This window comes from Somniosus microcephalus, chromosome 23 (assembly GCF_052327205.1).
Source record: "Somniosus microcephalus isolate GS21.2 chromosome 23, FLI_Smic_1.0, whole genome shotgun sequence".
Lineage (NCBI taxonomy): Eukaryota > Metazoa > Chordata > Chondrichthyes > Squaliformes > Somniosidae > Somniosus > Somniosus microcephalus.
The window spans coordinates 4,270,302-4,282,939 of NC_141009.1; the positions used below are offsets into that span (position 1 = coordinate 4,270,302).

The 12,638-nt window shown below is 54.3% G+C and overlaps 1 protein-coding gene across 2 annotated transcripts in view; it reads left to right on the forward strand.

The window, feature by feature from the left end:
* The window catches only part of card9 (caspase recruitment domain family, member 9), a 46,084-nt gene extending 35,055 nt beyond the window's left edge, over positions 1-11,029 (forward strand). Inside the window, exons 7-13 of one of the 2 annotated variants that reach the window (XM_085965243.1) lie at positions 1,241-1,366; positions 2,826-3,017; positions 4,301-4,342; positions 6,162-6,204; positions 7,043-7,116; positions 8,311-8,393; positions 9,545-11,029. In XM_085965243.1, coding sequence (XP_085821369.1) covers positions 1,241-1,366; positions 2,826-3,017; positions 4,301-4,342; positions 6,162-6,204; positions 7,043-7,116; positions 8,311-8,393; positions 9,545-9,674 — 690 coding nt within the window. In that variant the 3' untranslated portion in view covers positions 9,675-11,029. Of the gene's footprint in view, positions 1-1,240; positions 1,367-2,825; positions 3,018-4,300; positions 4,343-6,161; positions 6,205-7,042; positions 7,117-8,310; positions 8,442-9,544 lie in introns of both variants that reach the window. The other variant, XM_085965244.1, reaches the window with a different exon arrangement.
* The last annotated feature ends 1,609 nt before the right edge of the window (positions 11,030-12,638 follow it).

The following is a 12,638-nucleotide window of genomic DNA, read 5'->3' on the forward strand; positions in this document are numbered from 1 at the left end:
GTCCCGTTCGAAACTGGCAATATTTCGCTAATTTACGCAATTCCAGCAAATATTCAGCATTGCTTTCATGCTGTAGCTGCCTTCTGTCGTAAAATTTAAATCATTCCGCTAGCATCAGCGGCGTGGGGTTTAGATGATCTTTCAGGACAGTAACAATCTCATCGAACGTCTTATCCGCCAGTTCATCTGGTGATAACAGGTGTTTCAATTGCCCGCATGTCTTCGCACCCATTAAATTTAATAATGTTAGAGCTTTATCTTGGTCACGAATTTTATTGGCCTTACAATAATTTTTTACTCTTTCAACATATATGGCCCAATCTTCGAGGTCACTATCAAAGGTGCTAATATTCCCGTGTTTAGGCATTGTAGATTTGCAATTTCTCAGATTTTATTTTGTTTACTTGTTATCAAAGATGGCGGCTTCCCGCTCTTGCCGTCGTCCTCCGCCCACAAAATGGCGGTTTTCCCGCGCTTGGCGGTCTTCACCCGTCCCCCGACGCCGTCTCCCTTCAGCCCCCGAGTGCGGCCCTTATCTTCGCCGCGATCGCTGGATAGCGAAGTGGCTCCCGACCGAAGCGGCTCTTGCTCGCTCCCTCCCGGGCTCTGGCTTACCCGCTCGCGCGTTTCACCGCGGCTCTTATCAGGGATTGCGATCGCCCTTATCTTCTCCAACTTCCCCAGCCCTGTCTTTGCAGCCAACACTGCACGGCTTACCCCACCACCTAGGTTGAACAAGGAAACTGCAGAAAGACTTCTGTCAGTCGCTGGAAGCTGTCAGGATGGCTGCTGCATTCCAGTGCTCAGTCGCTGATGGAGGCTTCAGAGTCCTAAAGCCTGTCGCTTCTAGTGGGGTGGTGATGTTTGAAACCTCTCTTCAACTGCCGCAGGGTAAGAACCTGACTCGTCGCCAGTGTTAAGTATGTGTATTGTATTGAACAATTAACACAAAGACTTAAACGTATAACTCAAACAGGTCTTTACTGGTTGGAGGTAGGGACTACACGTAGATCTTTACTTCATGCCCACAGGCGGGAACTGAGGGGAGATCAGTACCCACAGTATTATTTATACCCCTATGGCCAGGAGTGGTACTGCGTATCACTACGCCCTACAAGTAGTGCAGTCCTGTCCATAGGTTCAAAGTAGCACACATATTACATACACAACAAGTCCCACAGCTGATTCACTGGTCCTTCCTAATTCTGACTCTTATCTTGCTCTCTCTTGTCTTGTGAAGTACCTGGAGGAGAAGGAGGTGTTTGAGATTCAGTGCATGACGCTGCGGAAGGATTCCCAGATGTACAGGGATCGCATTGAGGCAATCCTGGTACAAATGCAGGAGGTGGCGACAGAAAGAGATCAGGTGACTGGAAAAAAGACGTTGACCTTCGAACCATAGCGCTCATTATATTAATCTTGCTCGGTGACTAAGAGGCAGGGTTACTGTGGGGATATAACACCACTGTGCTCCCTGGGGTTACTGCACTGTGGTGTAAAAGTCACAGCGATGCACTGAGGTGGAGAAATGTGGGATTGTGTCATCATTCCCTTCCACTCACAGACCGACCCACATCAGAAGAGGCTGTACCTGTCCTGGGACAGTGTAGAGGGAGCTTTACTCTATCTAACCCGTGCTGTACCTGCCCTGGGAGTGTTTGATGGGACAGTGTAGAGGGAGCTTTACTCTGTATCTAACCCGTGCTGTACCTGCCCTGGGAGTGTTTGATGGGACAGTGTAGAGGGAGCTTTACTCTGTATCTAACCCGTGCTGTACCTGCCCTGGGAGTGTTTGATGGGACAGTGTAGAGGGAGCTTTACTCTGTATCTAACCCGTGCTGTACCTGCCCTGGGAGTGTTTGATGGGGACAGTGTAGAGGGAGCTTTACTCTGTATCTAACCCGTGCTGTACCTGCCCTGGGAGTGTTTGATGGGACAGTGTAGAGGGAGCTTTACTCTGTATCTAACACGTGCTGTACCTGCCCTGGGAGTGTTTGATGGGGACAGTGTAGAGGGAGCTTTACTCTGTATCTAACCCGTGCTGTACCTGCCCTGGGAGTGTTTGATGGGGACAGTGTAGAGGGAGCTTTACTCTGTATCTAACCCGTGCTGTACCTGCCCTGGGAGTGTTTGATGGGGACAGTGTAGAGGGAGCTTTACTCTGTATCTAACCCCGTGCTGTACCTGCCCTGGGAGTGTTTGATGGGACAGTGTAGAGGGAGCTTTACTCTGTATCTAACCCCGTGCTGTACCTGCCCTGGGAGTGTTTGATGGGACAGTGTAGAGGGAGCTTTACTCTGTATCTAACCCGTGCTGTACCTGCCCTGGGAGTGTTTGATGGGGACAGTGTAGAGGGAGCTTTACTCTGTATCTAACCCGTGCTGTACCTGCCCTGGGAGTGTTTGATGGGGACAGTGTAGAGGGAGCTTTACTCTGTATCTAACCCGTGCTGTACCTGCCCTGGGAGTGTTTTGATGGGACAGTGTAGAGGGGGCTTTACTCTGTATCTAACCCGTGCTGTACCTGCCCTGGGGGTGTTTGATGGGACAGTGTAGAGGGAGCTTTACTCTGTGTCTAACCCGTGCTGTACCTGCCCTGGGAGTGTTTGATGGGGACAGTGTAGTGGGAGCTTTACTCTGTATCTAACCCGTGCTGTACCTGCCCTGGGAGTGTTTGATGGGACAGTGTGGAGGGAGCTTTACTCTGTATCTAACCCCGTGCTGTACCTGCCCTGGGAGTGTTTGATGGGGCAGTGTAGAGGGAGCTTTACTCTGTATCTAACCCTTGTGTCTCACTTGGCGTCTGCTGCCCCCTGGTGCCCGCAGGCTCTGAAGGCGCGGGAGGATCTGCACAAGCTGCACTCACAGACGCTGCAGCAGAAGGACGAGTATCGGAAGCTGATCCGCGAGCTGGGCGAGAGATGCGACGAGCTACAGATCGAACTCTTCCGGCACGAGGAGCAACTCCTGAGTCTGCAGGCCAAGCTCAAGCGCTTCAGACAACCGGCAGACAGCTCGGTAACGTCTAGCACACTTATAGATTCAGGCTGGGATGTCGGGGTTCAGTCTGGGTTCAGTCTGTGATGTTGGGGTTTCGTCTGTGATGTCGGGGTTCTGTCTGTGATGTCGGGGTTCTGTCTGCGATCACGGGGTTTTGTCTGTGATGTCGGGGTTCTGTCTGTGATGTCTGGGCTCAGTCTGTGATGTCTGGGTTCAGTCTGTGATGTCTGGGTTCAGTCTGTGATGTCTGGGTTCAGTCTGTGATGTCTGGGTTCAGTCTGTGATGTCTGGGCTCAGTCTGTGATGTCTGGGTTCAGTCTGTGATGTCTGGGTTCAGTCTGTGATGTCTGGGTTCAGTCTGTGATGTCTGGGCTCAGTCTGTGATGTCTGGGTTCAGTCTGTGATGTCGGGGCTCAGTCTGTGATGTCGGGGCTCAGTCTGTGATGTCTGGGCTCAGTCTGTGATGTCTGGGTTCAGTCTGTGATGTCTGGGTTCAGTCTGCGATGTCTGGGTTCAGTCTGCGATGTCTGGGCTCAGTCTGCGATGTCTGGGTTCAGTCTGCGATGTCTGGGCTCAGTCTGCGATGTCTGGGCTCAGTCTGTGATGTCTGGGTTCAGTCTGTGATGTCGGGGTTCAGTCTGCGATGTCCGGGTTCAGTCTGCGAAGTCGGGGTTCAGTCTGCGAAGTCGGGGTTCTGTCTGCGATGTCGGGGTTCTGTCTGCGATGTCGGGGTTCTGTCTGCGATGTCGGGGTTCAGTCTGCGATGTCGGGGTTCTGTCTGCGATGTCGGGGTTCTGTCTGCGATGTCGGGGTTCAGTCTGCATTGTCGGGGTTCAGTCTGCGATGTCGGGGTTCTGTCTGCGATGTCGGGGTTCAGCCTGCGATGTCGGGGTTCTGTCTGCGATGTCGGGGTTCAGCCTGCGATGTCGGGGTTCAGTCTGCATTGTCGGGGTTCTGTCTGCGATGTCGGGGTTCAGTCTGCATTGTCGGGGTTCAGTCTGCGATGTCGGGGTTCTGTCTGCGATGTCGGGGTTCAGCCTGCGATGTCGGGGTTCTGTCTGCGATGTCGGGGTTCTGTCTGCGATGTCGGGGTTCAGTCTGCATTGTCGGGGTTCAGCCTGCGATGTCGGGGTTCTGTCTGCGATGTCGGGGTTCTGTCTGCGATGTCGGGGTTCAGTCTGCATTGTCGGGGTTCTGTCTGCGATGTCGGGGTTCTGTCTGCGATGTCGGGGTTCAGTCGGCGATGTCAGGGTTCTGTCTGCGATGTCGGGTTTCACACGATCTTTGTTGTTTTATTTTAGACTTCAGACTTCGAATGGACGTCCCCCAGAGCTTCTCAGGACGTGAGTCTCTCCCTGTTTTTACTTCATTAAAAAAAATCATTTACGGCATGTGAGCACGTTGGCAAGGCCTGCATTTATTGCCCATCCCTAAAACTGAGTGTCTTAGCTCAGACATTTCAGAGTAAACCACAGGTCTGGAGTCACGTATCGGCCAGACCAGGTAAGGACGGCAGATTTCCTTTCACTGAAAGACATTAGTGAACCAGATGGGTTTTTACAACAATCCTGGTAGCTGTATGGTCACCATTGCTGATAATCGCTTTTTATTCCAGATTTATTTAACTAATCCCCAACTGCCATGGCAAGATTTGAGCTCACATCAGCCACGATCACTGGACCAGGCCACGCGATCACTGGACCAGGCCACGCGGTCACTGGTCCAGGCCACGCGATCACTGGACCAGGCCACGCGGTCACTGGGCCAGGCCACGCGATCACTGGACCAGGCCACGCGATCACTGGACCAGGCCACGCGATCACTGGACCAGGCCACGCGATCACTGGGCCAGGCCACGCGATCACTGGACCAGGCCACGCGATCACTGGACCAGGCCACGCGATCACTGGACCAGGCCACGCGATCACTGGACCAGTAACACAACCAATATGCTACTGTACCGGTACTCATTAACTGGTGCAGAAATCTGGCGCAGTCGTTATGTTGCTGTGCTGCCTTAAGACGGTGTCTGTCTCTGTCTCACACTCTCTCACACTCACTCACTCACACACTCACACTCACACACTCTCACACACACTCTCACACACACTCTCTCACACTCACTCTCACACACATTCTCACTCACACTCACACACTCACACACACTCTCTCACACTCACTCTCACACTCACTCTCACACACATTCTCACTCACTCACTCACTCACTCACACACACACACTCACTCACACACTCTCACACTCACACACACTCTCACTCACTCGCTCACACACTCTCACACTCACTCTCACACACATTCTCACTCACTCACACTCACTCACACACACACTCACTCACACACTCTCACACTCACACACTCACACACACTCTCACTCACTCGCTCACACACTCTCACTCACTCGCTCACACACTCTCACACTCACACACACACACTCTCACTCACTCGCTCACACACTCTCACTCACTCGCTCACACACTCTCACACTCACACACTCACACACACTCTCACTCACTCGCTCACACACTCTCACTCACTCGCTCACACACTCTCACACTCACACACTCACTCTCACACACATTCTCACACTCACTCACACACACACTCTCACTCTCACTCTCTCACACTCTCACACTCACACACATTCTCACACTCACACACTCACTCACACACTCACACTCACACTCTCACACTCTCACACTCACACACTCTCACACTCTCACACTCTCACACTCACTCACTCACTCACACACTCTCACACTCACACTCTCACACTCACACACACTCTCTCACACTCTCTCACACACGCAGTCACACACGTGTGTATTTTCCAGTGGGGGGGGGGTGCCCGTTAGCGATCGGGCGCAGGGACCCTGGCGGACTTTTCCCCCTCTCTCACCCTGTGGTACTGAGGCTAACTCTCGTGTCTCTACCGCCACCCAATGTGGGATTGTCAAACCCGGCACAGACCCGAGAGGGACCCTGAGCCCTCCTTGCTCAGTGTGCCTCAGTACCACACGGGGCTGGGCATTGAACGTCCGTGCTAATATCTGGTTTTACACTCGGACTCCAGGCCAGCGTCTGTCAGGAGTGAGAGCGCACTGACGAGCATGAATTTACCCTGACACGCTGTCTCTTTCATCAGATCACTGTCACAGGAATCCAGGGAGATCAGGGATCTGCAGATCGTGAGTTACTTCAGTAATCCTTCAACTTAATGTCATGTCAGCCGTGGCTCAGTGGGTCGCACTCTGTGAGCGCGAGACAGTGCAGTACTGAGCGAGCGCCGCACTGTCGGAGGGGCAGTACTGAGGGAGCGCCGCACTGTCGGAGGGGCAGTACTGAGGGAGCGCCGCACTGTCGGAGGGGCAGTACTGAGGGAGCGCCGCACTGTCGGAGGGGCAGTACTGAGGGAGCGCCGCACTGTCGGAGGGGCAGTACTGAGGGAGCGCCGCACTGTCGGAGGGGCAGTACTGAGGGAGCGCCGCACTGTCGGAGGGGCAGTACTGAGGGAGCGCCGCACTGTCGGAGGGGCAGTACTGAGGGAGCGCCGCACTGTCGGAGGGGCAGTACTGAGGGAGCGCCGCACTGTCGGAGGGGCAGTACTGAGGGAGCGCCGCACTGTCGGAGGGGCAGTACTGAGGGAGCGCCGCACTGTCGGAGGGGCAGTACTGAGGGAGCGCCGCACTGTCGGAGGGGCAGTACTGAGGGAGCGCCGCACTGTCGGAGGGGCAGTACTGAGGGAGCGCCGCACTGTCGGAGGGGCGGTACTGAGGGAGCGCCGCACTGTCGGAGGGGCGGTACTGAGGGAGCGCCGCACAGTCGGAGGGGCAGTACTGAGGGAGCGCCGCACAGTCGGAGGGGCGGTACTGAGGGAGCGCCGCACTGTCGGAGGGACAGTACTGAGGGAGCGCCGCACGGTCGGAGGGGCCCATACCCCCGCCGACACGGAGAGGTCGGTGAGAGAGGGAAACAGAAGGACTGATGCCCGGTTCTGTTGTCCAACCTCGATTCGTTCCCTTTCAGGATGTGCGGAGAATCTGAAGGACACGAGCACAGAGCAGCCCGCAGTAACTGCCATTGATGCTGGGATCAAGACAGTAAGTTACCCTGCATTTAATGACCCTCTTCATCACCCCATTCCTATCCCACCTCCTCATTGCTCCCCAACTATTCAATACTTGTTAGGCAAAGATTTTAAGGGTTACGGAACCCAGGTGTGTAGTTGGAGTTGAGATACAGATCAGCCATGATCTGATTGAATGGCGGAACAGGCTCGAGGGGCTGAATGGCCTCCTCCTGTTCCTGTGTAACAGGCTCGAGGGGCTGAATGGCCTCCTCCTGTTCCTGTGTAACAGGCTCGAGGGGCTGAATGGCCTCCTCCTGTTACTGTGTAACAGGCTCGAGGGGCTGAATGGCCGCCTCCTGTTCCTGTGTAACAGGCTCGAGGGGCTGAATGGCCTCCTCCTGTTCCTGTGTAACAGGCTCGAGGGGCTGAATGGCCTCCTCCTGTTCCTGTGTAACAGGCTCGAGGGGCTGAATGGCCTTGTCCTTCGAGGTGGTAGAGGTCGCGGGTTTGGGAGATGCTGTCGAAGAAGCCTTGGTGAGTTGCTGCAGTGCATCTTGTAGATGGTCCACACTGCGCAGTTCTGCCTTCACCTTCATGCGGAAAGTGAATGTTGACAGGATGGTCGACCATAGGAACAGGAGGAGGCCATTCAGCCCCTCGAGCCTGTTCTTCCATTCAAAGAGATCACGGCTGATCGTTATCTTAACTCCATCCACCCGCTTGGCTCCATATCCCTTATACCCTTGTCTAGCAAAAATCTATCAATCTCCAAGTTGAAATGATTACTGCTTTCTGTGGGAGCGAGTTCCACACTTCTACCACCCTTTGTGTTTCTCTCCTGAACAGCCTGGCTCTGATTTTAAGGTTCTGCCCCCTTGTTCTAGACTCCCCCCACCCACCAGCGGAAACGTTTCTCTCGATCTACCCGATCAACTCCTGCAAAATCCTAAAAACCTCAATCAAATCACCCCTTAACCTTCAGTATTCCAGGGAATCCGAGCCCAGTTTGTGTAATCTCTCCTCATAATCTAACCCTTGGAGCCCCGGTGACGTTCTGGTGAATCTGCGCTGCCCTCCCACCAAGACCAAGATATTCTATTTGGGGGGGGCTTCATGTCATCACTGGGTGGGAGTGACGCAGTGCGAACGGGAAGGGTTCCAAAACTGCAGCGTGGGATCGTGCTCTGCGACCTGTCCGTGACCCCCCTGTTCACCTCTTTCACAGCTGCTCGCAGCCAGCGCTGAGGAGCAGGCGGAGGGGAAGAGCAGCAGGTGGAGGAAGAAGGAAAGCTTTGAAGACTACAGAAGGTTTTCACCAAATCTTCACCGTAAAAAATAAAACTGTTTAGAATTTTGGTAAAATCTTATTGACCCATTCAACCTTCACCCTGTCCGTCCGTCTGTCTGTCCATCTATCTGTTTCTACATCTGTCAGTCTCACTGTCTGCCTGTCTCACTGTCTGTCTGTCTGTCTGTCTCACTATCTCTCTCTCTGTCTGTCTCACTGTCTGTCTCACTATCTGTCTCACTGTCTCCCTGACTGTCTCACTGTCTGTCTGTCTCACTGTCTGTCTGACTGGCTGTCTGTCTCACTGTCTGTCTGCCTGACTGTCTCACTAGCTGTCTCACTGTCTGTGTCTCTGTTTGTCTGTCTCTCTGTCTGTCTCACTGTCTGTCTGACTCTCTGTCTGTCTTGTCTCACTGTCTGTCTCACTATCTGTCTCACTATCTGTCTCACTATCTGTCTCACTGTCAGTCTGACTGTCAGTCTGACTGTCAGTCTGACTGTCTCCCTGGCTGTCTGTCTGTCTCACTGTCTGTCTCTCTGTCTCCCTGACTGTCTCCCTGACTGTCTCCCTGTTTGTCTGTCTCACTGTCTGTCTGACGGGCTGTCTGTCTCACTGTCTGTCTGTCTGCCTGACTGTCTCACTAGCTGTCTCACTGTCTGTGTCTCTGTTTGTCTGTCTCACTGTCTCTCTGTCTGTCTCACTGTCTGTCTGACTCGCTGTCTGTCTCTCTGTCTGTCTTGTCTCCCTGTCTGTCTCACTGTCAGTCTGACTGTCTCCCTGGCTGACTGTCTGTCTCACTGTCTGTCTCACTGTCTGTCTGACTGTCTCCCTGGCTGTCTCCCTGGCTGTCTGACTGTCTCACTGTCTGTCTCACTGTCTGTCTCACTGTCTGTCTCACTGTCTGTCTCACTGTCTGACTGACTGTCTGACTGTCTATCTGTCTGTCTGTCTGTCTCACTATCTGTCTCACTCAGTCTCACTGTCTTTCTCTCTGTCTGTCTGTCTCACTGTCTGTCTGACTCTCTGTCTGACTCTCTCTCTGTCTCTCTGTCTGCCTGTATGTTTGTCCATTGGGGAGGGAGGGGATTTAAAACCAATAATGAAAGGGTCCTCATCAAATTCCGAATCTAAAATCTTTTTGCCTCTTTTTAAAAAAAAACGTTTGACCAGGAAGCGTGCAATCCGACTGAACAAATTGGAGAAGGATCGGGAGCAGGAAAACTGGGAGAACACGACGGGGAGTGAGAACACCGACTCTGACTTCTCGGAGGGAGAAGGGAAGAGCGAGATCGGGAGATGATCTACTCATCCCACGGAGACTCGGGAACCGCTAGGGCTCGCGGAATCTGCCCAGCGGCATCACCGCGAGAAGAAGACGGAACATCCGCGTTTCACTCCCTGCTGGTGTCGGCCCTGGCTCAGTGGGCAGCACCCTCGCCTCGGAGTCAGAAGGTCGTGGGCTCGAGTCCCACTCCAGAGACTTGAGCACATAATCCAGGCTGACACTCCCAGTGCGGTGCTGAGGGAGCGCTGCACTGTCGGAGGTGCCGTCTTTCGGATGAGACGTTAAACCGAGGCCCCGTCTGCTCTCTCAGGTGGGCATTAAAGATCCCGCGGCACGATTTTGAAGAGCTGGGGAGTTCTCCCCATTGTCCTGGTCAATATTTATCCCTCAATCAACATCACTAAAACAGATTATTTGGTCATTATCACATTGCTGTTTGAGGGAGCTTGCTGTTCACAAAGGGTCAGGGTTCATCTATGGGGAGGGGGTTACAGGTTGCCGATAATTACTTTAATTAATTAATCGGTTAACTCGGTCACAATGGCAGAGGAATGAATTCTATTTCTATATGAATTCTATAGACAGTTTCCCAGCAGATAAGGGAATTAGGGGTTACGGGGAGAGGGCAGGGAAGTGGACGTGAGTCTAGATTCGGATCAGCCATGATCCTATTGAATGGCGGAGCAGGCCCGGGGCCGAATGGCCTATTCCTGCTCCTACTTCTTATGTTCTTATGTATTTGAGTATCTGTACACCAGCATCATGCTGCCAAACTTCAGGATCTCAATCTCTCTCTCTCTCTCCTGCCTCTGTCTCCCTCAGACTCTTTCTCCTTTCTCTCTCTCTGACTCTCATTATTTCTGTCTCTCTCTCTGTCCCTCCTTCTCTCTCTCCCTCCTGGTCGCTTTGCCTCTCATTCTCTCTGTCCCTCTCTTTATCCTTTTCTCCCGGGGGCGGCCAGCCCGGTTTATTTTGGGTGGGAGTTGTCCCCCCCTCAGCCATTGGTCACATTGGGAATCTGACCGGTGCCACGCCGGTGCCGAGCAGCAGGTGGCAGTGTTGTCAATGAAATGCTGCTCAGGAGGCGGAGGTCGAACTCGGTGACTGCGCTCGCTGGGCGCACAATGTTTCCGATATTACAACAGTGACCACACTTCAAAGGTACTTCACTGGGACGTCCTGAGGTTGTGAAAGGTGTTTTATAAATGTAAAGTCTCTCTCTGTCTTTCTATGTCCCTCTCCCTCCCTCCCTCTCTCTCTCTCTCCCGCTCTCCCCCTCTCTCTCTCTCTCTCTCTCCCTCCCCCTCCCTCTCTCTCCCCCTCCCTCCCTCTCTCTCCCCCTCCCTCCCTCCCTCTCTCTCTCTCCCCCCCCTCCCTCCCCCCCTCCCTCCCTCTCTCTCTCTCCCCCCCTCCCTCTCTCTTCTCTTCCCCCCCTCCCTCCCTCTCTCTCTCTCTCCCCCTCCCTCCCTCTCTCTCTCTCCCCCTCCCTCCCTCTCTCTCTCTCCCCCTCCCTCCCTCTCTCTCTCCTCCCTCCCTCTCTCCCTCCCTCCCTCTCTCTCTCTCCCCCCTCCCTCCCTCTCTCTCTCCCCCTCCCTCCCTCTCTCTCTCCCCCTCCCTCCCTCTCTCTCTCTCTCCCCCTCCCTCCCTCTCTCTCTCTCCCCCGCCCTCCCTCTCTCTCTCTCCCTCCCTCCCTCTCCCTCCCTCCCTCCCTCTCTCTCTCTCCCCCTCCCTCCCTCTCTCTCTCTCTCCCCCCTCTCCCCCCCCTCCCTCCCTCTCTCCCTCCCCCTCCCTCTCTCTCTCTCTCCCTCCCTCTCTCCTCCTCCTCCCTCCCTCCTCTCTCTCTCCGCCCTCTCTCCCCCTCTCCCTCCCCCTCTCTTCTCTCTCTCTCTCCCTCCCCCTCTCTCCTCTCTCTCTCCCTCTCTCTCTCTCCCTCCCTCTCTCTCTCTCTCTCCCTCCCTCTCTCCTCCTCCTCCCTCCCTCCTCTCTCTCTCTCCGCCCTCTCTCCCCCTCTCCCTCCCCCTCTCTTCTCTCTCTCTCTCCCTCCCCCTCTCTCCTCTCTCTCTCCCTCTCTCTCTCTCTCTCTCCTCCCTCTCTCTCTCGCCCCCCATTGTGAAACTTGCTTCCCTCAATGCTGTTGTAGTTTCCCCCCTTTTGCTTGTGTCAATGTGGAACCCGCACAGACTCGGTGTCCCTTTGGTTTTTAGTTTATTACAGGCGATATTTCTCTCCTGTACGGTGTTGTTACACTATCTGTAAATTCAGACAAATAAAATACTCTTGCAAAAGTTAAAAGATTGACCTGGTTTTGCAGCGAGGCCTCAGTCCCTGTCGAACGTCAGTCGGTGCCAGTGGGCCCCACAGATTGTCACCTTCACTGCCAGCCAGTGTCTGCTCACAGGGGGCTGGAACACAGGTTACCGAGCCTCACCCACCCCAATGTCGGTGCAGCCAGTGATCACAATCCAGCCTCTGCATCAGCAGGTCCCTGGGTTCAAGTCCCGCTCCAGAAAACCAGGATGGGAACTTTTAAATTGAGGCAGGAGCCGATGTGAAAGGATTTGGGTGAAGAATTATGGCCCAGCTTGCAGATAAAATGACTGACTTAAGTTGCCATTATTCTGGTACGGTGTGATGTTTATAACGGTGTCAAAATTGCCTGACACAGAAGGTGGTGGGTTCAAGTCCCATTCCATGCACTGTCGGAGGGGGCAGTACTGAGGGAGCGCCGCACTGTCGGAGGGTCAGTCCTGAGGGAGCGCCGCACTGTCGGAGGGGCAGTACTGAGGGAGCGTCGCACTGTCGAAGGGGCAATACTGAGGGAGGGCCGCACTGTCGGAGGGGCAGTACTGAGGGAGCGCCGCACTGTCGGAGGGGCAGTACTGAGGGAGCGTCGCACTGTCGAAGGGGCAATACTGAGGGAGGGCCGCACTGTCGGAGGGGCAGTACTGAGGGAGCGCCGCACTGTCGGAGGGGCAGTAC